Genomic DNA, 27,500 nt, shown 5'->3' with positions numbered 1-27,500 from the left:
AAACGGAGACCAGGGTACGACGTTTCTGCTTTCTGTGGGTAATGAGGGTTCAGACAGGGACTAACACAGAACGTGGACTTTTTTAAATGTTTTTTTAGAGTTATTGTTTGAAGAAAAGGGTTAGTTTGAAGAGGGAAAGACAAGATAAGTACGTTTAATCTTGTATTGCAGTGTTTTCAAAGGCCAAATCTATTTTAGTAGGTTAAAAATATTAAACTAAAACTAAACTGAGTAAAAAAAAGGAAAGAAAAACCCTGGAGAAATCTGTTTTTTTTTTTCATTTAAATAAACAGAACATAAACAGAAAAACTGCACAGGTTCTAGACGGGGGGAAAGAAAAAAATCACGGTATAATTTGGCTCACTTTTAAGCCAACCATTTTGTCCAATATTTATTAAATATGTAATTTTTTAAAGTTGAATCCGGATGTCATTTTTTTATTTTACAAACACCAAGAACAATGTGGGCGCGGTCCTAAATCGTTGGTCCAGTTTGTGTCATTTATGTCTATGTAATGGCCTGCTTCCCCTCAGCAAAAACTGTGCTCAAAAGATTTCATTTACAAATTCCATGGTTTTTAAAGTTTTAATGCAGAACTAAGTAACATTTTCACCTTATTGAACATCTGTCTTTGTCCTTGTGATGGTTAAATATGTATCATGGAGCTGGTTGAAGTGTGTCACGTCGCCCCCTGCTGTCTCAGGGCGAAAACCAGCCGAAGATAACTCTCCTGAGAAACCCTCGCTCTCTTTTCTATGTTTGACAATGTGAAATGTTTTTGTACGTGATTCTACTGTCTTATTTTGATCAAGATATATTCTGAAGGTTGATTTTCACAAGGGAGCTGCAGGGGGCGCTCTACCACCAGATTAACTTAGTTCTGTTTTAAGGTCCAAATACATAGTTCTGAAATCAAGTCTTTGTAGATTTCAATCCAATATTTCTGAGCAAAAGGAAAGTCCCAAAACGTGTGGTAATGGTTTCCCGGCAACCAGATTTTCTCCTGCAGTTATCATTTCCTTGTGAATAATGGGTACTTTGACACAGGGACTAGAGCTGGGTTGAAATAATCGATTTTCCGATTTTTAATCGATTCGCATATTAATGACAGATTATCGATTCGTACGTCGAAAAACGATTTTGAAACATAAAAATCGGAATCGAATCGATTCTTGAAATTTGAATCGAAACCCAGCTCTAACAGGGACGTGCATTCAGGGGCGGCAGGGGAGGCAGGGCCTCACCTGTCAGTCTTGGGGGGGGAAAAAATTAAATAAAATGTAAAAAAATATTAATATTTTGTCATCTGGTATGTATTATAAACCCACTTTCCGTTTGAATCCAATATCGAACAATGTAATGTCAAATAAGAACACACACACACACACACACACTCCTCACAAACTGAGCTGGTGCAATGCAAAATGATGTGTCACTCTCTCTCCCTCTGTTTATAACAAATAAAACACCCTGACGATGTACTCAGTGCTTCCATATTCTCGATAATGTATGAAATGTATTTCTGAAGCATGTTTTAGGCTCACAGATTCATTCTAAAACCGCCGTAAAAGTTCACTCAGGGGAGGCTGCATTACATGCGCCTCATATAATGCAGCCGTGTGTGGACAGGTTTCACTATCTTCTTTGTTATTATTGTGTTTGTAGAATCTGGACGATTACATTTCCAATTTAAAACGTTTCACAAATCTGGATTTTCAAGCAAAGCAAGAGGTTACAACTAAAGAAAGACCTACACCGGAGTTGAACGGGTTGTTTTAGACGGACCTATATATCTAAAAACGCTGCCATCACTCATTGAACACAGCCTAATGGTGAGCGACACAAGAGAAAGTGTGTCCCAAAAAGTGTTTTGGTGCCTCACTCGCCCTGAACCTCACAGCACGTCACTGCTTTGACATGATGTTATGCTAAAAACGTGTGCGCTGCGTCCTGATAGTGACAGTCTTATAGTGATGATTATGAGAACGTCTCCTCTTTCTACGGTTTTGAATATCACTATTGTTATTTGATCCACCGTGCGTTGCAGATGGTGCAGATGGTGCTTGGTTACTTTAATAGTGACATTTTGCTTGCCATAATGTAGCTTCTGCCATGTTAAATAAAGCGAGAGCCACTGCAGCTGAGGAGAAAAGCTGATCGACTGACACAGACGAACAATGTTGTGCTTCTTTTACGCTTTGAAGGAAATATATTTGAGCAAAACCGCTTTGTATCAGCGACGACACGTATTATCAGGAATGAACACGGGTCGGACTTTTGAGGATCGTCTTTAATTTTAGTTCTTGATCAAACCAAAGAAGAACGATCTGTATAATTTCTATGTTGCTATTGTCATTGTTTGTTTGTCTCACTAAAAAGCAAAAACATAAAAGAACGAGAGCTTGTCTTTGTGCCTGAGCCGCCGCTGTGATGATTGTTCTGAGCGGCTCGTGTTTCCTCCACACAGAGAACTCACTCATGTCGTTATCATGAGTGAGCAACTGTCTGACTTTAATTCACTCTTTTCACTGTTTACAGTCACTGCGTTCACTCAGAGTCTGTGTTACAGGAGCGCCACAGTCACTGCGTTCACTCACAGTCTGTGTTACAGGAGCGCCACAGTCACTGCGTTCACTCAGAGTCTGTGTTACAGGAGCGCCACAGTCACTGCGTTCACTCACAGTCTGTGTTACAGGAGCGCCACAGTCACTGCGTTCACTCACAGTCTGTGTTACAGGAGCGCCACAGTCACTGCGTTCACTCACAGTCTGTGTTACAGGAGCGCCACAGTCACTGCGTTCACTCAGAGTCTGTGTTACAGGAGCGCCACAGTCACTGTGTTCACTCACAGTCTGTGTTACAGGAGCGCCACAGTCACTGCGTTCACTCAGAGTCTGTGTTACAGGAGCGCCACAGTCACTGCGTTCACTCAGAGTCTGTGTTACAGGAGCGCCACAGTCACTGCGTTCACTCACAGTCTGTGTTACAGGAGCGCCACAGTCACTGCGTTCACTCACAGTCTGTGTTACAGGAGCGCCACAGTCACTGCGTTCACTCACAGTCTGTGTTACAGGAGCGCCACAGTCACTGCGTTCACTCAGAGTCTGTGTTACAGGAGCGCCACAGTCACTGCGTTCACTCACAGTCTGTGTTACAGGAGCGCCACAGTCACTGCGTTCACTCACAGTCTGTGTTACAGGAGCGCCACAGTCACTGCGTTCACTCACAGTCTGTGTTAAAGGAGCGCCACAGTCACTGCGTTCACTCACAGTCTGTGTTACAGGAGCGCCACAGTCACTGCGTTCACTCACAGTCTGTGTTAAAGGAGCGCCACAGTCACTGCGTTCACTCACAGTCTGTGTTACAGGAGCGCCACAGTCACTGCGTTCACTCACAGTCTGTGTTACAGGAGCGCCACAGTCACTGCGTTCACTCACAGTCTGTGTTACAGGAGCGCCACAGTCACTGCGTTCACTCAGAGTCTGTGTTACAGGAGCGCCACAGTCACTGCGTTCACTCAGAGTCTGTGTTACAGGAGCGCCACAGTCACTGCGTTCACTCAGAGTCTGTGTTAAAGGAGCGCTTTTATCATTTAATTAAAAAAATTGTAGGCCATATCGCCCTGCTCTAGATCCAGCCCTGCTCTAGATCCAGCCCTGCTCTGTTCTAGCCCTGCCCTGGATTCAGCTCTGCTCTGGATCCGGCTCTGCTCTGGATCCAGCTCCGGCCCTGCTCTAGATCCGGCCCTGCTCTAGATAACAATGCGATGATGTCATTTGAAACCATTCCCTCTGGTCATGATGAAAACAGCTTAAGCCTGTGTTTGTTCTTGCTGCTTGTTGTTCTGACCGTGTTCCAGAGGGTCAAAGGGGGAATGTGGAGTGCAGCGCTGCGAGTGTTTTAAAGGAAGCCCACCAGAAATGACAGAGGAAGACGCCGTGATTCATCAGATCTGAACAGGAAACACCTGCATTATGTCTGCCACTGTTTACAGCTCAACACTAAACCAAGGTCTCACACCAGCAACGTCAAGATAAGACTTTTACACCACAACTGACACAAACGACCACTGTACAAGCCTCACGTTTGCTCCTTTCAAACACTTCACTTCTTTTCATGGTTCAGGCCGTAGCTCTGGAAGGATCTAAGTGAGTCTGGTGGATGTAAAGAGTAGGAGCGTTTACAAAAATCGCAATCATATTTTGTTAATCATATTCAACACAGTAAAACACGTGTTAAAAGACAGTTTGTAACACAGACAGCAACATCATTAAATCAAAATGTCAGAAAAGAAGACACAATGTAAGAGTTTCATCAATAATATATATATACATTTTATCTTTATGGAAACTTTCATTCACCATTTTCCCATATTTTATGTGGTTAAAAAACAATCAAAACATACTAAAATACGTGTTAGTTGTAAGTACACGGTTTAAATATGATGGATCACAAACCAAAACACAACACCAGTTTCAACGTTCTGCGCTAAAATATCTCATGAGCCAAAGAATAACTCTGAAAACTCTGTAAAAAGTACATTTGTGGCTAGTTTTCTGTCTTCATATTCAGAGAAGATTTCTGTTGTGTTTATTATATTCAAGCTAACTGTTCTTGCCTCCATTGTTGTCTTGAAATCAGCGAAACGTGTCAATTAAACCAAATGCCATGAACTTGTGACGAAAACCTTTTTTAAATGCAACAATTACATATCAACCATCCGCATAAAGCGCTTTAAACGGACCCCTGGGACCCGCTCAGTACAAACCGCTGCTTCATTGGTAAACATAGCTTGTTCTGCACCACATATTGTACGCCCTTTGACCCTGCCTCCCATTCACACTGATAATCGAGCTTCCTCTGCGCTGAGAGCGTTAGAAAGACAAACAGACCAGTCACATTCAAACACGAGCGGAGAGAAAGCACAAGCAGGCAAACAAACAGAATCGACATGATGTGTGTTTGCAGAAAGAACCCAAATTCAAGTCATGCGGGTCTAAAGTCATTCTACAACTGTGTTAACAAACCTGCCTCTCATGACTGAAGCCTTTAATCCAATGTTCTTATGAAATAATTATTAAAAGCCTCGCAGTTTTAACATAAGTCATTACAGTACTGCCAGATAGTGATGTTATTACGGTAGTTTAATAATCGATAATCGTGATTATTCAGGTCACAATATTAAAAACAATTACATCTTGTACATTTAATTAAATATATAATCCAAGTGTAATGTAATTTTAACTTTTTGTTGTTGTTTTTGGCATTCATCCCTGTCATATATTTAAAAAAAAATGGAGAGAGAAAGAGAAAAAGGGAAAGAAAATAAATATAAATATCTAAAAATTGAAAGAAAAAAAAAGAAAAATGTTGTTAAAATGTATTGGGTTCTTTAAAAAAATTGTGATATATATTGTAGAATATTATGAGCAATATATGGATTATTGCACGTGTCGCAAAATCGTGATATTATCGTACCATGAGCCGTGTATCGTGTATCACATCAAATCGTTATAAATACCCTGTGATGCCCAGCCCTAGTTTTACAGCTTTGACCACTAATCCGTGGACCAGGCACGTCTTCAGTTTGACCGAGGACGTCTCTAGTCAACTGCAAACACGAATCCTCCGTCGTGTGCGCATAAAGACCATCGCAACGACCTCTGGCTGGCCCAGTTCTGCGAGTTATCTCTTCCAGCTGACACTATGGGGCCGAGGGAAGCCGGTTTTAAATACCATCACTTCCCCTTACGAGACCTGTCCATCCCCCACCACCACCACCACCACCACCACCACCACCACCACCGCCACTTCCTGCACACCCACAACCTGAACGCCGACTCTCCCAGAGGAGCGGCCCCGTGACACGCCGGCGTTACTCACAATAGCTCCCTGTCCGCAACAAACTGGGACCATTGTGAAGCCTGCGCACGGACGATATTGAAAGAGTCTAAACGCCTGTCGATACAGTATACGCGCACCCACTTAGCTCCGTGTCGGCGTGAAAGTAACGACCAGTGGCTTGGCGGTATCGACGTTTCCTTTCGGGGGGAAAAAAAACGAGGTTGCTAAAAATAAATAGACGCTCACATTGTCGTTGTTTGGTCGTTTGCGACGAGACAGAGTGTCAAGAGCTGCGAGATTAGCCGCGATCAAATCAAAATGCTAATTGTAATGATTGCAAGGAGCACGCTGCCAATGTACTGTCCTCTGCAAACAGGGAAGTACTGGATGAGGTAATGTTACAGCTGCACGATGTTGGGATAGAGTCATTGCAAGTGTGATTCATGTTTAAACAGAGGGCTCACATTCTAACGCACAAAACACTGACATTTGAGAGGAATTGAAATGCGGTACATGCATTTCACAATCTGTTTGTTGAGGTCTAAACTACCGGGTTTACAATAAAAATATATTAAATTGTGTTATTTGCAGTGGGCATTTTACCGAGGAGAATTGTGATTTTGATTACCGGTTAGTCGCTCTTTATTGTGCAGTCATTGTGCTAACCGCTGCGCTAACCGTGTCAAAATAAATGTCATTTTCTTTGTAGTTGAGCACAATTTGTTTCGCTCCAGTGTGTGTGTTGTAAAAGTTGTAAATTTGGGTCAAAATAAGACAACATTATGTGTTCTGCATCTTATTATAGAGGGTTTATTTTCAAAGCGCAGTTAGCATGCTAGCTGTTGTTAGCTTTTGCGTGACGACAGAACTCGCTCAGGCTTTTGAAAGTTGTGAAAACCACTCGTGTAAGTCAGTAAAAATCAGGTACAGCAGCAATTAATGTAGAAATAACTGACATTTTACCGTATTTCCTGGACAATAAGTCGCACCTTTTTACATAGTTTTGGCAGGGGTGCGACTTATACTTATATACTTATACTCCGGAGCGACTTATATGTGATATTATTTGTTATTTTCACACTTGCAACCACATTTCATACTCCAGTGCGACTTATATATGTTTTTTTCTCTCTGTTATGCATTTTTTGGCTGGTGCGACTTATACTCTGGTGCAACTTCTAGTCCGGAATATACCGTACTAGAAAAGTTCAGCTCTGCGTCGCATTCGCACACGTACGTGACACAATTTACCCTGAAGTGACCTATTGTGACATTTTGGAAACTGCCAAAGCGAAAAACAAAGTGCGTATTAAATCTCCATTCTTCTCACTGAGCGTTCACGGAGCAAAGTTCACATCACATGACGTGGGATTAGCCAGTTTAAGAAGGATATCGCATTGTTTGAAATGGATTGAAGTCGTATGATTCCAACTCGATTATGGGGAAAAAAACAAGAACGAAGCTGTAAAAAACGCTGTTGAACTACTACATAAATTATAGTTTTAGCTACGATTCCGTACACAAACATTCAACAATAAGTTAAATGTATTTATTAGATTGCGTCAAGGTCAAATTGTGGTAAATTCAAACAAGAATTGACTCAAAAACATGCTAAGATGCTAAAAGATGCTAAAACATGAACCCCTCTACCTAGAAGTTCACCCCAACTTTGAAGTCACTTGCAGTCGTAAACTTCATAACCCCCACAATTATAAAGTTGATATTTAAAGGTATTTTTGGGAACTTGTCAATAGAAAGCTGTGACATTTGAGTTGTTTGTGCAGAGGAAGTCCCACTGACACACATGACGTTGTTTCCTGGCAACTTTCAATAAAGTCATCCGCCGAGACCAGCGTGCGCGTGATGTTTACGCGCAAAAGGGAAATCGGATTAAGTGAAATCAGATTTGTAAGAACACGGCATGTCAAAACTATTGTTCACAAATATTCCAAAAGACACACAGTACACAGAATGTACTTTATCGAGCCCGTCGTAACATTATCCCCTCGTCAAAGACACACCTGGAGTTGTACTGTACTGTTGTTTTTAAAGGTTCTCAAGAGCTTGTTTAAAGGCCAGTAGCAATATAAGTACTGCATAATATGTGTACAAGTGCTAGTACTATGAGGTGCTCCGTCTCAAATGTGTTTTCTTCCTTTACCAGAGCTAAAATGAATGTGTTAAACTGGTCTGGAAGGTCTGCTTTCTGATGCTTGTCTCTGTCATTGTTTTGTCTGGAATGTTTCACAGTTCGGCATTAGACGTACAGTATCGATCTCCACGGAGACGAGCAGGTGACGTCATGGGGCCAACGTACAGGTGAGATCTGTGCAGGGGCGAGTCCACTCACAGTAAGAATGTATGTTTTAGTTTTGCACTAAAAACACCTGTATTTTAATAGAATAGATGGTTCAATGCTGTACTATTTTCTATTTATTTATTATTTACTATTTATTTTGTATTATTTATTTATTATTCATTATTTATTATTCATTATTCATTATTCATTATTCATTATTTATTATTTATTATGTATTATTACATTTTGTCTTGTTTTGACCTGTTTCAGCCATTGTTAACATTTATTTACTGTATTTTCCGGACCTTTTTTCATAGTTTTGGCCGGGGTGCGACTTATATTTATACTTATATACTTATATTCGACTTATATATGATAATATCTGTTATTTTCACACTTGCAACCGCATGTCATACTCCAGTGCGACTTATATATGTTTTTTTCTTCTCTATTATGCATTTTTTGGCTGGTGCGACTTAAACTCCAGTGCGACTTATAGTCCAGAAAATACGGTAGACAGTTTTGACAGTAGTAAAAGGTTAAAATAGTGTAGAAATACGATTATAAAGGACGAGATATAGCAACACTTAAAATAAAATTAAGAAGACATGTTTTCTTTTCACTGGACTGGATTTACTGGACATTTATTACACAAGTATAACATATAAAGTCTGCTCTGTGTTGCTTCGTGTGGTCATGTCAGTTTCCTTTGGTTTGTGACATAAACCTCAAGTCAACCGTCGTCTCCTCACACGAGACCTCATTTAACCCTGAAACACGGCATTTTTCCAACGATACACTAATGCAGACCTGTAATGTTCCACAGTCCGGCATTAGACTGACTGTATGTTGTACTTGTTTCATTATGGATGTTTTTATTGATCAAAAATACCTTTAAAAATATCCATTCTCCACAGATCTGACATGTAACTTTTAGCTACGATCAGATTGTGATTCCAAGCAAAGCAAAGACATCTCCATAAAAACAAGCACAACCGTCCACCAGAAAAGTTACATACTGCACCTTTAAGCCTGGTTTAGATCTGTATATTATATGTACTATGTAATATGTAGTGTTAATTGATTCCAGTTTAGACCTGGTTTGATCCTGGTTTTGTGGCGTTTTTATGATCCAATTATACAGTTTTGGTCCTGGGTTGGTCCTACTTTAGTTTATTCCTTTATTTAATCAATGTAATCTAGTTTTCTTCTTTACTTAATCAATATAAACTATTGTATAAGGTGGTACTCAACATGAAAGTATCACAACTTTTGAGGTAGAAATAACGTCAATACATTTGTAAAAAAATTAATAATAATACTGTGATGACTGAATATTGTTTTAAACAATACACAAAATGTTGGGTAATTGTTAACAATAAGAACTAGAAAATGATAATAATTGTGACTTTTAGATGCAAATTTGAGTATACTCCTAAAAAAAAGTAAACTTAAATACAAAGTTGTTGTTTTTTAATCTGGCTGTTGCAATTAATCTGATATAAATAAAATAAATATAATAAAATAAAATTTAAATAAAATAAATAAAATAAATAAAATAAATAAAATAAATAAAATAAATAAAATAAATAAAATAAATAAAATAAATAAAATAAAATAAATAAGTTGTGAAAATGTGTACATTGTGATTTTCCTCCTCACAATAATCACAGCACTAACATGTCATATGGGGAAATAAGCCTTATTTCTTGGGCGGACTGAATTATGTCCACAACATAAATGTGTGTGGGTGTAATTCACTGACCCGTACAAAGTTGTCCGGGAACAGCCCCCTGCGCCCGCTGAGCTCGCCCTCCCACCAGCCACCATCGTCTCTGCGGATGTTCACGATGATGTCACCCACAGACAGGCTCAGCTCGTCGTCCTGCTGCGCCTCATAGTCAAACTCCACCACGGCCTCCACTGCAGGAAGAACACACGGAGAGAAAGGTTTGTGAAAGGTTTGTGACAGCAAGACAAGAACAAAGATCATTGCTTTATTTTAACTATTCATTTTTTAAACATAAACCAACCAAAACATACACAGAACGAACTGACCTAAGCAAAGAAAGAGAGAAAGAAAGAAGGATAATAATGAATGAAATAAATGAAATAAATGAAATAAATGAAATAAATGAAATAAATGAAATAAATGAAATAAATGAATAAATAAATAAAATAAATAAAATAAAACCAAACTTAACTAAATACATAAAATAAAATATAAAAACAAATAAAATAAAATAAAACTTAACTAAATACATAAATAAATAAATAAATTAAACAAAATTATATAAAATAAAATTAGAAAACTCAGAATAAGAAAAGAACAAAGATATTTGCAATTGTTAAAATCTCAATCCAATGGCATAAGGACTCGAGTCAATAAACTTTTAAGTCAGAACTCAGTTCAAAGTGCAGATTTTTAACATGACAAGAGGGTTAACGTTTGAGAGAACTGCTAAAGACTTCAGGAAGTGTTTTTAGAAGTCTGAACTACAAGATAAGGAGGTTTAGAAGAATAGAAAAAAACAGAAATGCTTTAGTTCAATTTGTTTTTAAAATCCAATCTCAGTTCACAGTGTGCGTATTTAATAAGATCAAGAACATTGAGAGAAAACTAAAATATGAACTACTAAACTATACAAGATAATATATATTTCAGAACATGCTACAGCTTTAGCACGTTTATACAGACTCCACGGAGACACAAGGAGATTTAGTCCTCAATTCAAACCGTTTAAATTTGGAGTTTGATTGTAAATTCAAACAGTAGCAACTAAGCCAAATAACAATTGTTAATTAGCTCATTTAGGCGTGTTATTAAAAATCCATAAGCGTGGCCAGATAAAGGTTGATTCTTTATATATTATTTACCAAATTGTTACCAAAAATCAGTCATATTTGTATTGCCAATCTCTGTTTCATAGAGATTGGCAATACAAATATGCTAGATTTTTATAGTTTTTTCCATCTAAAAATTCTACAAAAAGAGATGATTAAAAGTAAGAATAGAACAAATGTATCTTGTAATCTTTCAAACAAGACTATTACTATGACAGTAACTGGAATATAATGATATTGTATCATCCAAACTCAAAAATATTGTGGGCCGTCGTCAGATGTGATTGTTTTGTAGCAGTAACAGCTAAAGAAACAGTGGGCACTACATAGACCATGATCCTTTGCTCCACTTCAGCGCAAATACAACATACATTTTATATTTTAAGTCACTGAAATATGACAGTAATTATTTATAACAAAAGCTTATCATGGCAGTTCAGTAGGAAAAACAGCTAAATCAATATTGTACCGTCAGATTTGCACGTTGTTACATATTTCTGCTCTAGTGGGTCATTTTACAGCCTTTTCACATTAATCTAACTCTTAAACCTCAACAAATACTTTTCAAGACACGCTGTAGCACATTTCTGTTCCGTCATAACATCGCCCTCTCCGACCGCATCGAAAACGAACAAACGTGGCAGTTTAAGTTACAAAGCGTCACAAACAGGACGATTCCTCACATAACACTGCACTAACTTTGAAGCTCTGAATCCTTAAATCCTCTGCAAATATTTAGAGAATGACTGGAACACCTTCTCCTCCCGCTCTACACGCCCCGCACACACATCGCACCACACGTTTGCGGGCGCTAATACCAGTAAAAATGCTACAGATGTGTCACTTTCCTCACAGTTTTCTCCTTAACGGCGCACACGGGGGAGGCCAGGGGCTGATCCTAACCGCTGTGAGGTTTTCTGGGACGTAGCAATCAATGGCAACTTCCCAAAAGCATAAATTATATCCTGCATAATTTATAAAGGGCAATGAAAGTAAAATGTTTATTTAATTGTGATATTGATTGTGCAGTGAAAAGCCAATTGTGTTGATGCATTGGGCAATTATAAAGTTGACACAGGCCTGTGCTGCGGACTGAAAGTCATTCATTTTGGATACATTTTGAATAGAAGTTCATGAGACGAAATTAATAACTATTGCAAAACAGTATTTCAATGGGCTTTTTGTTCTTCACAAGGGGGGAAAAGGTCGTATTAGGAATGAGTAGAGTCCGTAAAGGATTGAAAGTACATTTTATTTGTATTATTTTGTATTATTTTGTATTATTTTGTATTATTTATTTTATTTATTTTATTTATTTTATTTATTTTATTTATTTTATTTATTTTTATTTATTTTATTTATTTTATTTATTTTATTTATTTTATTTATTTTATTTATTTTATTTATTTTATTTTTTATTATTTATTTACTTATTTATTTATCTAAAAAAATAAACTTAAAACACATGAAAAACATAACATAACCAAAGAGCAAAACAAAAAATACAAATAAAAACAGATTCACAAATCAACTACATATCTCAATTTTAAAAAATGTCAAAAGTCCATTTGTTTTTACCATTCGTTACTATGTCAGTCCTTGATCGTCGTGGGTTTTGTGTCAAACCATTTTTAAATATATTTTGTTCTTGGCTGATTTTTGTACAACATTTGGAAAAGGCAATGTGATAATGAAGTTCGAGGTGACATTTGTAATTTACTGCGATTGTTGGAAAGAAATACTGAATTACGATCATATTAAAATGTTGAATATGATGCCAGAACACGACTTTAAAGGTCAGGATAACACTTGTATGATGAACCAATAGAGCAGACAGAAATGATCTTGGATTGTAATATCTTTAGTGTGTGGTATATGTATATGAAAGTGTGGTTTTCTGTAACAAAGCAAGAATATTTACTGTTATATTACAGCCTAAGAAAGAAATCACTTAAACAACACTTCACATGTAGCATTAAGCTAACAGAGAGAGGTAAGCTAAAGGCAGCAGTTTACAACAAATTTAAACCATCATCACATTATAAACCTTCTGAAAATTCTGGCAAAATTTCATAGTCAAAAATCAACATTCTTAAAACCGCTATTCTTGATTTTTCATAAGGAAATCATCCTCTACCAACAAATATCATCAAATATATGGCGCAATATTTCTGTCCATATAACAGCTGTAAAAAAGAGTGTTATTCTTATTAAGAGTATCGTGTTTTCCGGAGTATAAGTCGCACCTGCCAAAAAATGCATAATAGAGAAGAAAAAAACATATATAAGTCGCACTGGAGTATAAGTGTATAAGTATAAATAGAAGTACAAGTCGCACCCCGGCCAAAACTATGAAAAAAGGTGCAACTTATAGTCCGGAAAATACGGTATATCATTTTTTTTCTAAGTTATCTGTTTTTTATTATTATACGTCTGTGCCGAATCTGTGTTGCAACACTAGAATTTCCCCATTGTGGGACAAATAAAGCTTATCTTATCTTAAACCGTTCAACTCTTCTCTCACTCTAAAGCCATAAAAAACAAAACTTCTGGAAACGTGGTCTGTATAAAACTATAAAATTATGTAAACATTCTCTCTGGCGTCTGATTTATGTCTTTGTTTCTGTTTTCACCATCTAAATTGTTACCATCCAGTTAAATTCCATTCAAATTACAGAGGTTTTGCTTTATTAACAGTCCAACAAACATGTCTTATGCAAACCCTCGAGTCAAGAGCCAGTGCATATCATCCTTATACAAAGTATTTCCTGTATGTACTGTATATAATCGGCCCAAGGTCACGGCGCACGTCCCACAAACTGGACGCGGCTCCATCTCACGCCCACTTAAGATGCGCATGTGATTAATCTGGCATCAGGAGTTCAGTGGGAGGACGACCGCGACACGTTCACATACGAAACAGCCGCGGGAGAGCCAGAAGGATGTGAACATTCTATTACCATTTGTATTATTATTACTATTACATCTAGTTTCATTATTGTACTCGGTAAATTAGCTGCTCACATATTATTGAATGTTTTGTATTTCATCTGGGCTTAATTTGATCAGGCTTGATGTGTGAAGATACTGTACTGCGGCTGAGTGACGGTCCAGATATATGCAAATGTCACAGTATATTTTATTATTAGTATTATTAGAATTATTATTATTATTATTATTAGTAGTAGTATTAGTATTATTAGTATTTTTGTTTTTATTATTAGTATTATTAGTAGTAGTATTATTAGCATTTTCATTTTTATTATTAGTATTATTATTATTTTTATTATTATTTATTTTATTTCAAGCTCAAACTGTGAGGATGGATTGATACAGGCAGGAGATTTTCCCACTACATTTCACCATTTCTTTCTTTTTCAAGTTAAATTAGTTCCATTGGTTGAAGAAAATAAGAATAAACACAATTCTCATGGTTGATACTTTTGTTAGAAAATAGTATTATACAGTATATTTATCAGTATTTGTACTCTTTTTGTTACAGACATTCAGCCAAACAGCAAAACAAAAATAATGCTTTCAAAATGAAGAAACTAAAATGAAATATCAGTATCAACGAAAGAATAAAGAAAATACTATAAATATGTCTTTTATCAGCTAAAACCCCGATGTATATATATATATATATATATATATATATATATATATATATATTGTAATAACAGTCAAATGACCTGAAACAACGAGAATGTGTATAATTAATATCTCTCTCTTTCATTCTATGGTAAAAAACATAAATAATATTACAATTTAAAATCACAAATTCAGATCGAAAATATTTGGCTTTCCACTTACTATTCACGGTCCAAACTACCGTATTTTCTGCACTATAAGGCGCACTGGATTATACGGTGACTATAAATTGTCATTTTTTAATCAAATGAAAGGCTTTTAAGTGCGATTTATTGTCCGGACAATACGGTAGGTCCTAAACAAGGCTAATCCAGGCCACGGGAGGACAAGACCATGAAGTAAATGGATTAATAATTGACTACGAGAAGTGCAGAGGAATGCAGAGGAATCCAGCGGATTCAGGCGGCGGGGGGGCTGCTCTACAGATGATTTGTTGTGGCATTTTTTTATTTTTATATTTTCACTCTCAGTTTGAAACACGGCGGCGGTCGAAACGGCGGGGGAGAGCAGACGTTTACAGCAAAACCACATGTCACTGACTCTCTACCGGGTGAACCGCTTTTGAGAATCCAGAAATAAAAGAATGTGTTGTTTTATTCTCTCTTTACATTAGTTTGGATGAATAAAGTAAAGCTAGGACTGAGACGATAATGTCAATAGAAATCGTTTAATTCACCTTTATTACTATCGCTTTTTCCGGACATTAATTCGCAAAAAATGCATAATAGAGAAGAAAAAAACATATATGAGTTGCACTGGAGTATGAAGTGTGAAAATAACAAATAATATCACATATAAGTCGCTCCGGAGTGTAAGTATATAAGTATAAATATAAGTATAAGTCGCACCCCGGCCAAAACTATGAAAAACAGTGCGACTTATAGTCCGGAAAAAACGGTATACAAAAATTTCAAAACGTCGCACATTTAAAAGAGATTTAGAAAAGAAAAACAAAATCTACATTTAAATGCACACAACCATTTTTTTGCTTTTTAAATTTTCACTCTTTTTGTTGTTTAATAGAAATCATAGCCACATTTTTTATACTTTTTTTTGGCTTTTTATAAATGCTGCATTTGAATTAAAGAACATTTACCGGTGAAACGTTGTTCAAATCGCACACACACAAAAACACACACAAAACCAGGACGAAAACATTACAATTTACATGATATTCTCCAGCTTTAATGGTAGTAATAAATGAGAATAGATGATGTTTTCTTCTCACACTTAAGTTAACGGTGTGACATCCTACAGTAGAGCAGAGGCAAGAGCGTGACGCAGATTGTGGTTTAGAATGCGACGCCAGAGCCAAACGTGTTAAAAGTTGCCACTCACTAAAATGTGACACTCAGAGTTAAAGCCAAATGTGCTGCAAAGAAAGAAGAACACTGTATTTATGAGCTACTTTAACTATGGAAACTGCAGCTGGACATAAACATCTGTAAACATCTTTAAAATGTCTTCTCCTTCTTCTTCTGAGAGTTCACACACGCTTCATCGTGATTGGTTAAAGTGACATATGACAGGTTTTTAAGATTTTCAAATTTTTACTTTATTTGGCGTAAATATATCTGTACATATACATTATGTTATCTATTATTTTATTAGTTTTACACCAATGGAGCAGGTATTTGTGGGGAAAATGTTGAAAAATTGGTAGAAAATGACAGGAAGTGACATCACACCAGTCAGATTTTATGCATAATTTACACAAGAAACAACTTTTTGGACTCTAGAAACATTAATTCAACTCAATAAAGTTGCGCTTATATATTTTTATTTGTCAATTGAAAGAAAATTGTGACATTCATTTTTGCCCAGTGTTTGCCGGGTCATTTCCTAGTGTGATGTCATCAATTACAAACAGGAAGTGAAATTATAAACCTAAAAAATGTGATATTCTGTGACAATTTTCTTTTTTTTTTTAACCAAAATTCAAAATATATTTATTTTAACTGTATTTCAGTTCAATGAGTCATCTCACCTGTAGGGGGCACTTTAAATTCACCTGTCACTCAGCACATGCCAGAGGTGAACAATAAGAAGTGTGTGTTTAAAAATAGAGAAGCGTAAAGCCTAAATGTAGTTAAGCCTACTACGCTCCATATTTGTAGATATTTACAGGGAAATATCAAGAATAGAGTTTATATCGTTGTATCACCCCTAATATTAAAAAGGAAAAAGAATTAAAGCCGCAAGCGGCATCCAACGGCCCTCGCGGGCCGCCGGCCTTCCGACTCTGCGCTTTCGACTTGATAAAGATGGCGCCCTTATTGTGTGTTGAATTAAAAAAGAACTTAACAGATGGCGACACAATTGACATGGCCAATCCAGTGCAAATCAACACAAGTGTCAGTCAAATTTGCTGCGCCGCCGCACAGAGACCGTAGCACTTGGAATAAAAATATGGATAACTTTTGATGCCGCGCTTGTGTAGATGATTTTTCCCAAAGTAAAGCTTGATCGAGCTATTGCCCACGGAGGAGTTTGTTAAAGTGTGAAGCGTAAATGTGAACATTTCAAGGATTTGGCGTTTTTCCCATTTGTGACAGTATATTTGCAGCTCCACGGCACAGAGACCGTACCACTTAAAATGAAAATATGACTAACTTTTGATGCCCCGTTTGTGTAGATGATTTTCCCCAAATATGAGCTTGATCGGGCAATCGGCCTAGGAGGAGTTCGTTAAAGTGTGAAGCGTAAAAATGTGGTCATTTTAGAGATTTCGCTGTTTTCCCATTTCTGACATATATTTGCGGGTCCGCCACACAGAGACCGTAGCACTTAGAATCAAAATATGGGTAAGTTTTGATGCCCCGCTTGTGTAGATGATATTCTCCAAATATGAACTTGATCGGGCAATCGCCCTAGGAGGAGTTTGTTAAAGTGTGAAGCGTAAAAATGTGGTGATTTGAGCGATTCTACGATTTTCCCATAAGGATAACATGGGATGTTTCTGTCAACGCTACGGTTACGCCGTACAAAATATGACTTTGGCTCTCATACTTTTATGATCAAGATGGCAAATTAGAATTTTGTTCAAAATATCATGTCATTTGGAAAAACTCTATTGTTTATAGGCCACTCTGAAGGCCAAATAGTCAGAATTCTGGGAAACGTTTGCGGCTCCGTCGCACAGAGACCGTAAAAGTTATCCTTAAAATTTGGATAACTAGAGGACGTACACCGATTTTGAGGTTCGTGGGCAAAACGCACTAGGAGGACTTCGTTAAAGTGTGAAACATAAAAATGTGGATATTTGAGAGATTTTGCGGTTTTCCCATAGGGATAACATGGGAGGTTTCTGTCATCGCTACGACTACGCCGTAAAAAATAAGGCATTTGTCTGATTGGCTTTTTTGATCGGGACGCCAAAATAGAATTTTGGGTAAAGTTTAGAACATTTTGGTAAAACTAATTTTTGACCTTCAATGTTAATTTCAAGGTCACTCTGTAGGGGGCGCTATCGCGCCCATTTCAATTTTGTCATCATAAACTGGTCCAAACCGGAAAGTTTAACAACTGATTCAAATTTGGTCCTAATCGGACTCGTTTTGATCAAATTGGAGCAATTTTTAGATCTGCAATATTCCAAAATAAGTTGTCCAACTTTGCGGCTGCGCCGCACACAGACCGTAAAAGGTATCTCAAAAAATTGGATAACTTTAGATGCCCCACTTGTCCAGAGGACGTACGCCGATTTTGAAGTCGGTGGGCAAAACGCCCTAGGAGGAGTTCGTCAAAGTTTGACGTGAACAAAATGGCTAACACAGCGTGTGTTCATTTTCAAAGGAAGATGGCGGCCATAGGGTAAGTCTGGGAGCGTGGTCACAATGATTTTTTTTTTTTGTCCTCACGAGATGAATGCGTGTCCCGAATTTCGTAGCTTTACGACAAAGTTGACCTCGGGGCGTCTCCCATAGGCGCAATGTATTTTGACTTTTGTCGGTGGCGCTGTCGCGCCATTTTTTGACGAAAAAAAAAATGGCCCTGAAAAAATCTAATTTTTCGCCGATTCTGAATTTTGGGCAAAGTTTGGTGAGTTTTTGAGCATGTTCAGGGGGTCAAATTAGAGCTCAAAAAGCAGAAGAACAAGAAAAATAATAAAAAATATAGCCGCAAGCGGCAATGATCGGCCCTCGCCACGCCGCCGCCACACCGCCGCCACGCCGCAAGAGGAGGGGGCGCTAACGCGCCCCAATTGTCCTTTTATCACGCCTACTGCTGAATCTGTGACGCTGTCACATGTTCTCCCCTTTGTTTTACCATCAAAAAGCAATTTTATTTTGAATTCTTGGCAAAATGTGCGGCTTTGCCGCACAGACACCGTGACTCTTTGAATGAAAATGTGGATAACTTTTGATGGTCCTGAAGATGAGTCTCACCAAATTTCAGGTTAATAGGGCTGACGCCCTGGGAGGAGTTTGTGAAAGTCTAAAGTGTAAACATGTTCTGGCCCCATTGGAATAACATGGGAGGTTTCGGTCATCGTTACGGCAACGCCATAACAATTATGACATGGGTCTCATTGACTTTTTTGATGGGGATGCTAAAATTGAGTTGTGTGTCAAATTTCATATAATTTCGCAAAACTAAACATTTAACCTCCATATAAAATCTGTAGGGGGCGCTGTGGCGCCAAATGAATTTATTTCACTTCAAGTAGGTTTAGGGCAAAGAGTTTAACAACTGATTCTAATTTGACGCAATTCGGACTTTATCTGCGCAAACGGCAGAAATTTTAAATATGGGAGATTTCTGAAATTTTAGTTACAGTTTGCGGCTTCGCCGCACAGAGACCGTGAGAGGTATCAATGTAATTTGGATAACTTTTGATGTCCCACTCCTCAGTAGCATTTTCACCAAATTTCAGCTTTTTAGGGCCAACGCCCTGGGAGGAGTTCGTAAAAGTACGACGTTTGGAAAAACTCCGAAGTCATGTTTAGCCATTTTTGAAGCAATATGGCCGACATTTGGTTCGGGGGACGGCGTTGCCGTAATAATATTTTTTACTTCTCTTGTCACCATCTACCTCTGCGCCAAATTTCATGATTCTACGATCAGATTTTTTTTTGGGTCATTTCCCATCTCTCAATGCATTTTTGGTACATTTGGTGGCGCTGACGCGCCAATTTTTTTTATTTTAGAAAAGGGAAATAGCCAGAATGTAGAGAGGCACGATTTTTAGAGGTGTGCAAATTTTTGTGACTTTTCGTCAATGTTCACTGGGTGAAAAATAGGGGGGTTGGTCCCGAGAAGAAGAAGAAGAAGAAGAAAGAAAGAAAGAAAGAATAATATTCCGATGCGAAAACAATGTTTCCCATTTTTCAAATATCATAAACTATACATTTTCGGAAAGCGCTCGCGCTTTCCTACCTCATGGTGTGGGTCCCTGGTCACTGACGGGTACTTTCGATAATTTTGAGTGGGCTCCGCCCACTTTGTGTTTTTGGCCCTCTATACAGTAATAATGTTCAATTTTTGCATTACATGCTTATATGCACGGAACATGCAAGAGATGGGGAACGTATTCGTGAGCTACTTAGCGCAAATGAGTGCTTTATATGGGGATGACGACCGCTTCGCGGTCGTCATCCCAATGTAAAGTGCTCGTTTAGTGCGAACTTTTGCACGGGCTTCGCCCGTTTACAACGGTAATGTTCCATTTTCCTACAACTAATTAGTATGCACGGGGCGTGCATGAGTGGAGGAGTGCGTTAGTGAGTGTTTGGAAGTGGGCGAGCGCTTCGCGCTCGATTTCGTGCGCACTACGTGCGCACTTTCGCAGCCGTGCTTCGCACGGCCTTACGAGATTAATAGGCCTCTCGCCAGCTTGTGGCGCTCGGGCCTAATAATAATATTTTTAGCAAAAACAATATAGCCGTTTCCACTATAACAACAAATTATACATCGTTTGAAAGCTCTAAGCCTTCCCGATGCCGCCATGGGGTGGAATCATCATTACGAGCGCTTACGCGCTCGTCACTCCCTATTCCGTCGGGATGCCCCGCCCACTCCGCATAGACTTCCATTGATTTGAGCAGATACAAGCATGGCCCATGCCTGCGGCATGGATTCTCGCGTACGGGACGATGCCAGGAGGGTTTTTGGAGGAATGCAGCGCTTCGCGCTGCTGTTGTCAACAATTAGTGAATGGGCTACGCCCATTCACTAATTGTTGACTATTTCTGTCATAGCAGGAGTAAGTATGCATGATCCATGCCTTCGGCATGGGCTAGTTCACTGTACTTGCCAGGGGCGACGGGGTACCAAACATGCGGGCTGCGCCCGCATGTTTGGTCAGACAGTTGCAACGCTGCCTTCGGCAGCGTTGCGGGAGCAATAGGCCCTCCGCCCTGCTGGGGCTCGGGCCTAAAAAGAAAGGGGGCGGGACAACAAAATGTGTTCTGAACCATCTTGTGTGTTTTTTTTGTATGAAATTTCAAGATATTTATTTTCATAAATCTTCTCTTTCTACTTTTCGATTGCGATGATAATTTATGTTAACGTAAATAACACACAATTGACATAAATAATAAGAATCTATCATCTGCTTTTTTCCGTCAAGCCTGAATCACATGTTTTTCCTTGTGATTTCTCGATTCAGTTTAATTTCATGAACAGGACAAACTTTTTATCTGTGACGTTTAAAGATGGAGTATCTGGTTTTCAAGCGTCACAAGTAATTAAATCCCACTTGTTTCTAGCGCTCACTAAACCTTTGGCCCGTGGCTCGTTCTCACACTGTGATTTGTGTAACGTGAAGGTGGACCACCCGTGCACAGCCAATCAGCTCTCATCTGACACTCAAGGGTCTTTTCTTCAACTTGTGTTTTCTATTAAGATGAAAACTACTTTTTCAACAGAGTTTTGCTTTTATGATACAATTTCTGGGGTGAAAACAGAATCTACAAAAAAAATTGTCATATGTCACTACAAAAAAATCTATTAAAATATGTATTACTGCAGCTCTAACTCAATTCAAATACTGTAAAAACTGTTTTCTACAGTTCACACTCGTCCAAAATGAAACACACAAAACCAAAGTGAAAAGTAAAAGTGGTCGGATCTGTGAACAGGAACTGAAGCAGGGCTCGTGTGAACAGCTGCACACACACACGTACTGTGTGTGTTTGCAGTGTAGTACTGTGTGTTTGCAGTGTAGTACTGTGTGTGTGTTTGCAGTGTAGTATTGTGTGTTTGCAGTGTAGTACTGTGTGTTTGCAGTGTAGTACTGTGTGTTTGCAGTGTAGTACTGTGTGTTTGCAGTGTAGTACTGTGTGTGTGTTTGCAGTGTAGTATTGTGTGTTTGCAGTGTAGTACTGTGTGTTTGCAGTGTAGTACTGTGTGTTTGCAGTACTGTGTGTTTGCAGTGTAGTACTGTGTGTTTGCAGTACTGTGTGTTTGCAGTGTAGTACTGTGTGTTTGCAGTGTAGTACTGTGTGTTTGCAGTGTAGTATTGTGTGTTTGCAGTGTAGTATGTGTGTTTGCAGTGTAGTATTGTGTGTTTGCAGTGTAGTACTGTGTGTTTGCAGTGTAGTATTGTGTGTTTGCAGTGTAGTACTGTGTGTTTGCAGTGTAGTACTGTGTGTTTGCAGTGTAGTACTGTGTGTTTGAAGTGTAGTATTGTGTGTTTGCAGTTTAGTACTGTGTGTTTGAAGTGTAGTACTGTGTGTTTGCAGTGTAGTACTGTGTGTTTGCAGTGTAGTACTGTGTGTTTGCAGTGTAGTACTGTGTGTTTGAAGTGTAGTATTGTGTGTTTGCAGTGTAGTACTGTGTGTTTGCAGTGTAGTACTGTGTGTTTGCAGTGTAGTACTGTGTGTTTGCAGTGTAGTACTGTGTGTTTGAAGTGTAGTATTGTGTGTTTGCAGTGTAGTACTGTGTGTTTGCAGTGTAGTACTGTGTGTTTGCAGTGTAGTACTGTGTGTTTGCAGTGTAGTACTGTGTGTTTGCAGTGTAGTACTGTGTGTTTGCAGTGTAGTACTGTGTGTTTGAAGTGTAGTATTGTGTGTTTGCAGTGTAGTTTGCAGTGTAGTACTGTGTGTTTGCAGTGTAGTTTGCAGTGTAGTACTGTGTGTTTGCAGTGTAGTTTGCAGTGTAGTACTGTGTGTTTGCAGTGTAGTTTGTAGTGTTTGCAGTGTAGTTTGCAGTGTAGTACTGTGTGTTTGCAGTGTAGTTTGCAGTGTTTGCAGTGTAGTTTCTGACAAGCATTGCGATTGGATTTTGTGATATACAGTGTGTTTAAAAAATAGAATTCTGTTGCACATTGTGAACAACTCCAGGAGCATTAACGTTAGAGAGAAATATAAACTGATAAAACTATAAAAGTATCCGGTGTTAGAGGTGTAAACTGCACGTACAACAGGATTTTTCTATAAAAATACAGGATATTTTGTCCTTTGCCGAGTACAATTTTTCATCTAATTAATAGCCGCCTTAGTGATTTTGATTCAAGTGCGACATATTACTTTCCACACTTTGACATTAATTATATCCATCTCCACAGAGACCCTATCATGCCAAGATACAAGTCAGATCTGTGGAGAGGCGAATCCATTCGGACGATTTTTCGGCGATTTGAGAACGCAGGCGGAAGTGCGCATGCGCACTCCCCCGTGCGGACCGATACAACACACACGTGCGTTTGGAGCGCATCACATCGCTCGTCTCCCGTAGATTTCTGTCCACTTCTGCGTCAGCTCGAACTGTCTTTCTCCGTCTTCATTTTGCCCCGTACACTGAGGGAACTATATTATGATAGATCCATGCGCTTAGACACGCGGAAACGTGGGGACGAGCCTGACGCGGCTGCAGGTGAGCGGTAGGTGCGTTTTATGATTGATACGAGGCAGGACAAATGATTTATCCACGCCACGAGGAAATATGATAGAAAAATTTGCTGAAAAAAATCGTCCATACCACCTTTAAATCTGATTCCACGCTATAGAAGCCCTCACCTGAAATGTTACGCAGTGCCTCTTTGTTAAAGCGTCAAAATGTGATTTATTGTGAAATACACAAATACTATAGAATAATAGCACAGTACTGTAAAGATTCTAGTGGTTTTCATTCCAATTTAGTCCTGATTTCGACTGGGTTTGGTCATGTTCTGCTCTCAGTTTTGTCCCAGTTTTGATGTGATGTGTTTGTAAGTGTGAATGAGACCTGAATGACAAAAGCACAGAAATACACTGCGATTCATTTCCATCGTTCACTGTGGTCTGTTTTAATTCTCCAATCCACCGACACGTTACCAAAAGTACACTCCACATTCCGCTCGACCAATCCCGAGGAACAAAGGTTCATGGGCAGGAAAACAAATGATCAATGCCATTTGATCTTTGTCCAGCAGAGTTTTGAAAAGCCACATAAAAGCGTTAATCCAAATCTTATCGAGCTAAATCCCCTCAATGTGACTTTTTTTAACGCATTTCCACTGGTTGCATCACCGTCAGCAGCAGAAGGACCAACACGATATGAATCCTCGAGACGGAGGCAACGTAAAGTTAAATAATTGGTCAACTTTCAGTCTTCCATCAGATTGTCTCCGTATGTTATTCAGGGAGGAGACGATACAGATTTTTTTGAGCCGATACTGATAAAAAATGACCTTGTGGCTGTGTCCGAAAATGTGCTGGAAATAAAAACCCACGAAAATAATAACGAAATGTATTTGTATGGGATATATAAATACATTTGTTGCATGATTCTGTACAACATTTTTAACGCACCAACTGTTCAAAAAGACACATCTGACACACGACCCTCACAGACCGGAGCAACGGACCAAAAATATCGGAACCAAATATCCGCTGATTTTTTTCGATATCGCACAATACCGATAATTGAACCGACTCAATTATATTTTATTGTCTATTCACTTTACTCCAGGAGTCGCCGTGACTTGTGTTTATCCTTCGGCTTGTATTGTTTTACATAAGGCGGTCGCTCTCGACTCACAGACCAGCAAAACGAACGTGAACACTCTCGTTAAATCTCGCTAACTCTCGCTAACTCTCGCTAACACTCGCTAACTCTCGCTAACGCTGACCTGACACGCACATTTACAGAGGCTTTGTTAGAGGAAAGTCTATTCTTTGCAACATCAGAAGAAATATAAAAACATACCATATTTTCCGGACTATAAGTTGCACCTTTTTTCATCGTTTTGGCCGGGGTGCGACCTATACTTATATTTATACTTATATACTTATACTTATACTCCAGAGCGACTTATATGTGACATTATTTGTTATTTTCACACCTGCAACCGCATTTCATACTCCAGTGCGACTTATATATGTTTTCTTCTCTATTATGCATTTTTTGGCTGGTCCGACTTAGAGTCCGGAAAAAACGAATATCTCGTTTGATGGTTTAAAAGCTACATTACCTCCACAAAGCTGTACACATTTTCTTTCGTTTCTAGTAGAAAATAGGGCTGATAATTTCATCAAAATATCGAATTGCGATTGTTCCGACAGACATTTCAGTTTGTCTTTTAAATGAAATATGAACCACGGTACTACACACTACACTAATGCAAGCAGATTTACACAGAAAAGACAGGATATGTGTTGAAAAGGATTTAAATAAGTGCAGTATTGTAATTTCAATGATATATACATTATCTTTTATATATCTTGAGCAGAAAAGCGCACATTTCACAGCTTGTATTGAAACGCTCGCCGCCACAGACTTGCTGAAGGTCTCGAGCACAGCTGTGTGTTCCTGACGCCATCGCGGTTGGATCACGGCCCGATGGGAGTCAAACCCACCCGCTCCCGTCCCGTCCCCGCTCCCGTCCCCGCTCCCGTCCCCGCTCCCGTCCCCGCTCCTCTCATCATCAGACAGCCGCACAACTCCCACCCACACAACAAGGAAAACACCTCAAATCCTCAGCCGTTTTGTGAAAGAATCGACCAAATGATGACGCGGCCCTGATTAACTACTGTATACAGCGCTCAGATTACCCACAATGCCTTCTGTTGTACTCATAGCTCCCAGATGGGACAGTGCATTCATCATTACTGGGGGGGTTTTGTTTCTGTTTTTATTTGCGAGAGAGAGAGTCACAGCAAGGCCAAAGAAATGAAAGATGTTTGCCTGTTTTTCTATCGACAGATTGTCGACGTTAGAACAGCATCTGGAATCGTTTATCTACTGTATTTTTTTATTAATGTAATAAATGTAAGCTTTATCTGTGCCAGAGTTAGCGTGAAACCGTAAAAAGATTGCATTCAACAACAATAAAAGGCTAAATACAAAAGGTGCATTTACTTTGCAGTTATCGTCCACCTTTTTTAACTGCTTTAGTATTTAGACCGAGTCCTGGTTTAATCTCACAGCACTGGTTTAAGCTCTGGTCTAGTCCTGGTTTAAGCTCTGGTCTAGTCCTGGTTTAACTCTGGTTTAGCTTTGGTTTAGTCCTGGTTTAGTCCTGGTTTAGCTCTGGTTTAGCCCTGGTTTAGTCCTGGTTTAGTCCTGGTTTAACCCTGGTTTAGTCCTGGTTTAGCCCTGGTTTAGTCCTAGTTTAGCTCTGATTTAGCTCTGGTTTTGTCCTGGTTTAGTTCTGGTTTAGTCCTGGTCTAGCTCTGGTTTAGTCCTGGTTTTGTTCTGGTTTAATCCTGGTTTAGTTCTGGTTTAGTTCTGGTTTAGTTCTGGTTTAGCTCTGGTTTAGCTCTGGTTTAGCCCTGGTTTAGTCTTGGTTTAGCTCTGGTTTAGCCCTGGTTTAGCTCTGGTTTAGCCCTGGTTTAGCTTTGGTTTAGTCCTGGTTCAGCTCTCGTTTAGTCCTGGTTTAGCTCTGGTTTGGCTCTGGTTTAGTCCTGGTTTAACTCTGGTTTAGCTTTGGTTTAGTCCTGGTTTAGTCCTGGTTTAGCTCTGGTTTAGCCCTGGTTTAGTCCTGGTTTAGTCCTGGTTTAACCCTGGTTTAGTCCTGGTTTAGCCCTGGTTTAGTCCTAGTTTAGCTCTGATTTAGCTCTGGTTTTGTCCTGGTTTAGTTCTGGTTTAGTCCTGGTCTAGCTCTGGTTTAGTCCTGGTTTTGTTCTGGTTTAATCCTGGTTTAGTTCTGGTTTAGTTCTGGTTTAGTTCTGGTTTAGCTCTGGTTTAGCTCTGGTTTAGCCCTGGTTTAGTCTTGGTTTAGCTCTGGTTTAGCCCTGGTTTAGCTCTGGTTTAGCCCTGGTTTAGCTTTGGTTTAGTCCTGGTTCAGCTCTCGTTTAGTCCTGGTTTAGCTCTGGTTTGGCTCTGGTTTAGTCCTGGTTTAGCTCTGGTTTAGCTCTGGTTTAGCTCTGGTTTAGCTCTGGTTTAGTCCTGGTTTAGCTCTGGTTTAGCTCTGGTTTAGCTCTGGTTTAGCTCTGGTTTAGCCCTGGTTTAGCTCTGGTTCAGTTATCAAGGCTGAAATGCATGTGTTATAAAATACTTTCAAACCGCTTTCCACTCTCGTAAAATCTTTTCTTCTGCGTCGTGTTTGAAATCCTGATCGCTCATTTTGGCAAAGACAGAACCAAACGTCTGTCACGCTGAACATAATGTTATTACATGCTTTTAACCATAAAGTTATTACATGCGTTTAACCATAATGTTATTACATGTGTTTAACCATAAAGTTATTACATGCGTTTAAACATAAGGTTATTACATGCGTTTAACCATAATGTTATTACATGTGTTTAAACATAATGTTATTACATGCGTTTAAACATAAAGTTATTACATGCGTTTAAACATAATGTTATTACATGCGTTTGAACATAATGTTATTACATGTGTTTAAACATAATGTTATTACATGTGTTTAACCATAATGTTATTACATGCGTTTAACCATAAAGTTATTACATGCGTTTAAACATAATGTTAT

General features: G+C 38.8%; 1 protein-coding gene across 1 annotated transcript in view; it reads right to left on the bottom strand.

Moving 5' to 3' along the window:
* sh3kbp1 (SH3-domain kinase binding protein 1) overlaps window positions 1–27,500 on the bottom strand; it is a 77,153-nt gene that overhangs the window by 45,612 nt on the left and 4,041 nt on the right. Inside the window, exon 2 of the mRNA XM_072450517.1 lies at window positions 9,909–10,066. Within this exon, the coding sequence (XP_072306618.1) occupies window positions 9,909–10,066 (158 nt within the window). The remainder of the gene's footprint in view (window positions 1–9,908; window positions 10,067–27,500) is intronic.

This window comes from Eucyclogobius newberryi, unplaced genomic scaffold, assembly GCF_026437365.1.
Source record: "Eucyclogobius newberryi isolate DKJ021-1_F unplaced genomic scaffold, fEucNew1.0.hap1 SCAF_18, whole genome shotgun sequence".
NCBI classification, from domain to species: Eukaryota; Metazoa; Chordata; class Actinopteri; order Gobiiformes; family Gobiidae; genus Eucyclogobius; species Eucyclogobius newberryi.
Note: the sequence above shows the minus strand (reverse complement) of the source record. Positions and strands in the feature narration are given on the sequence as shown.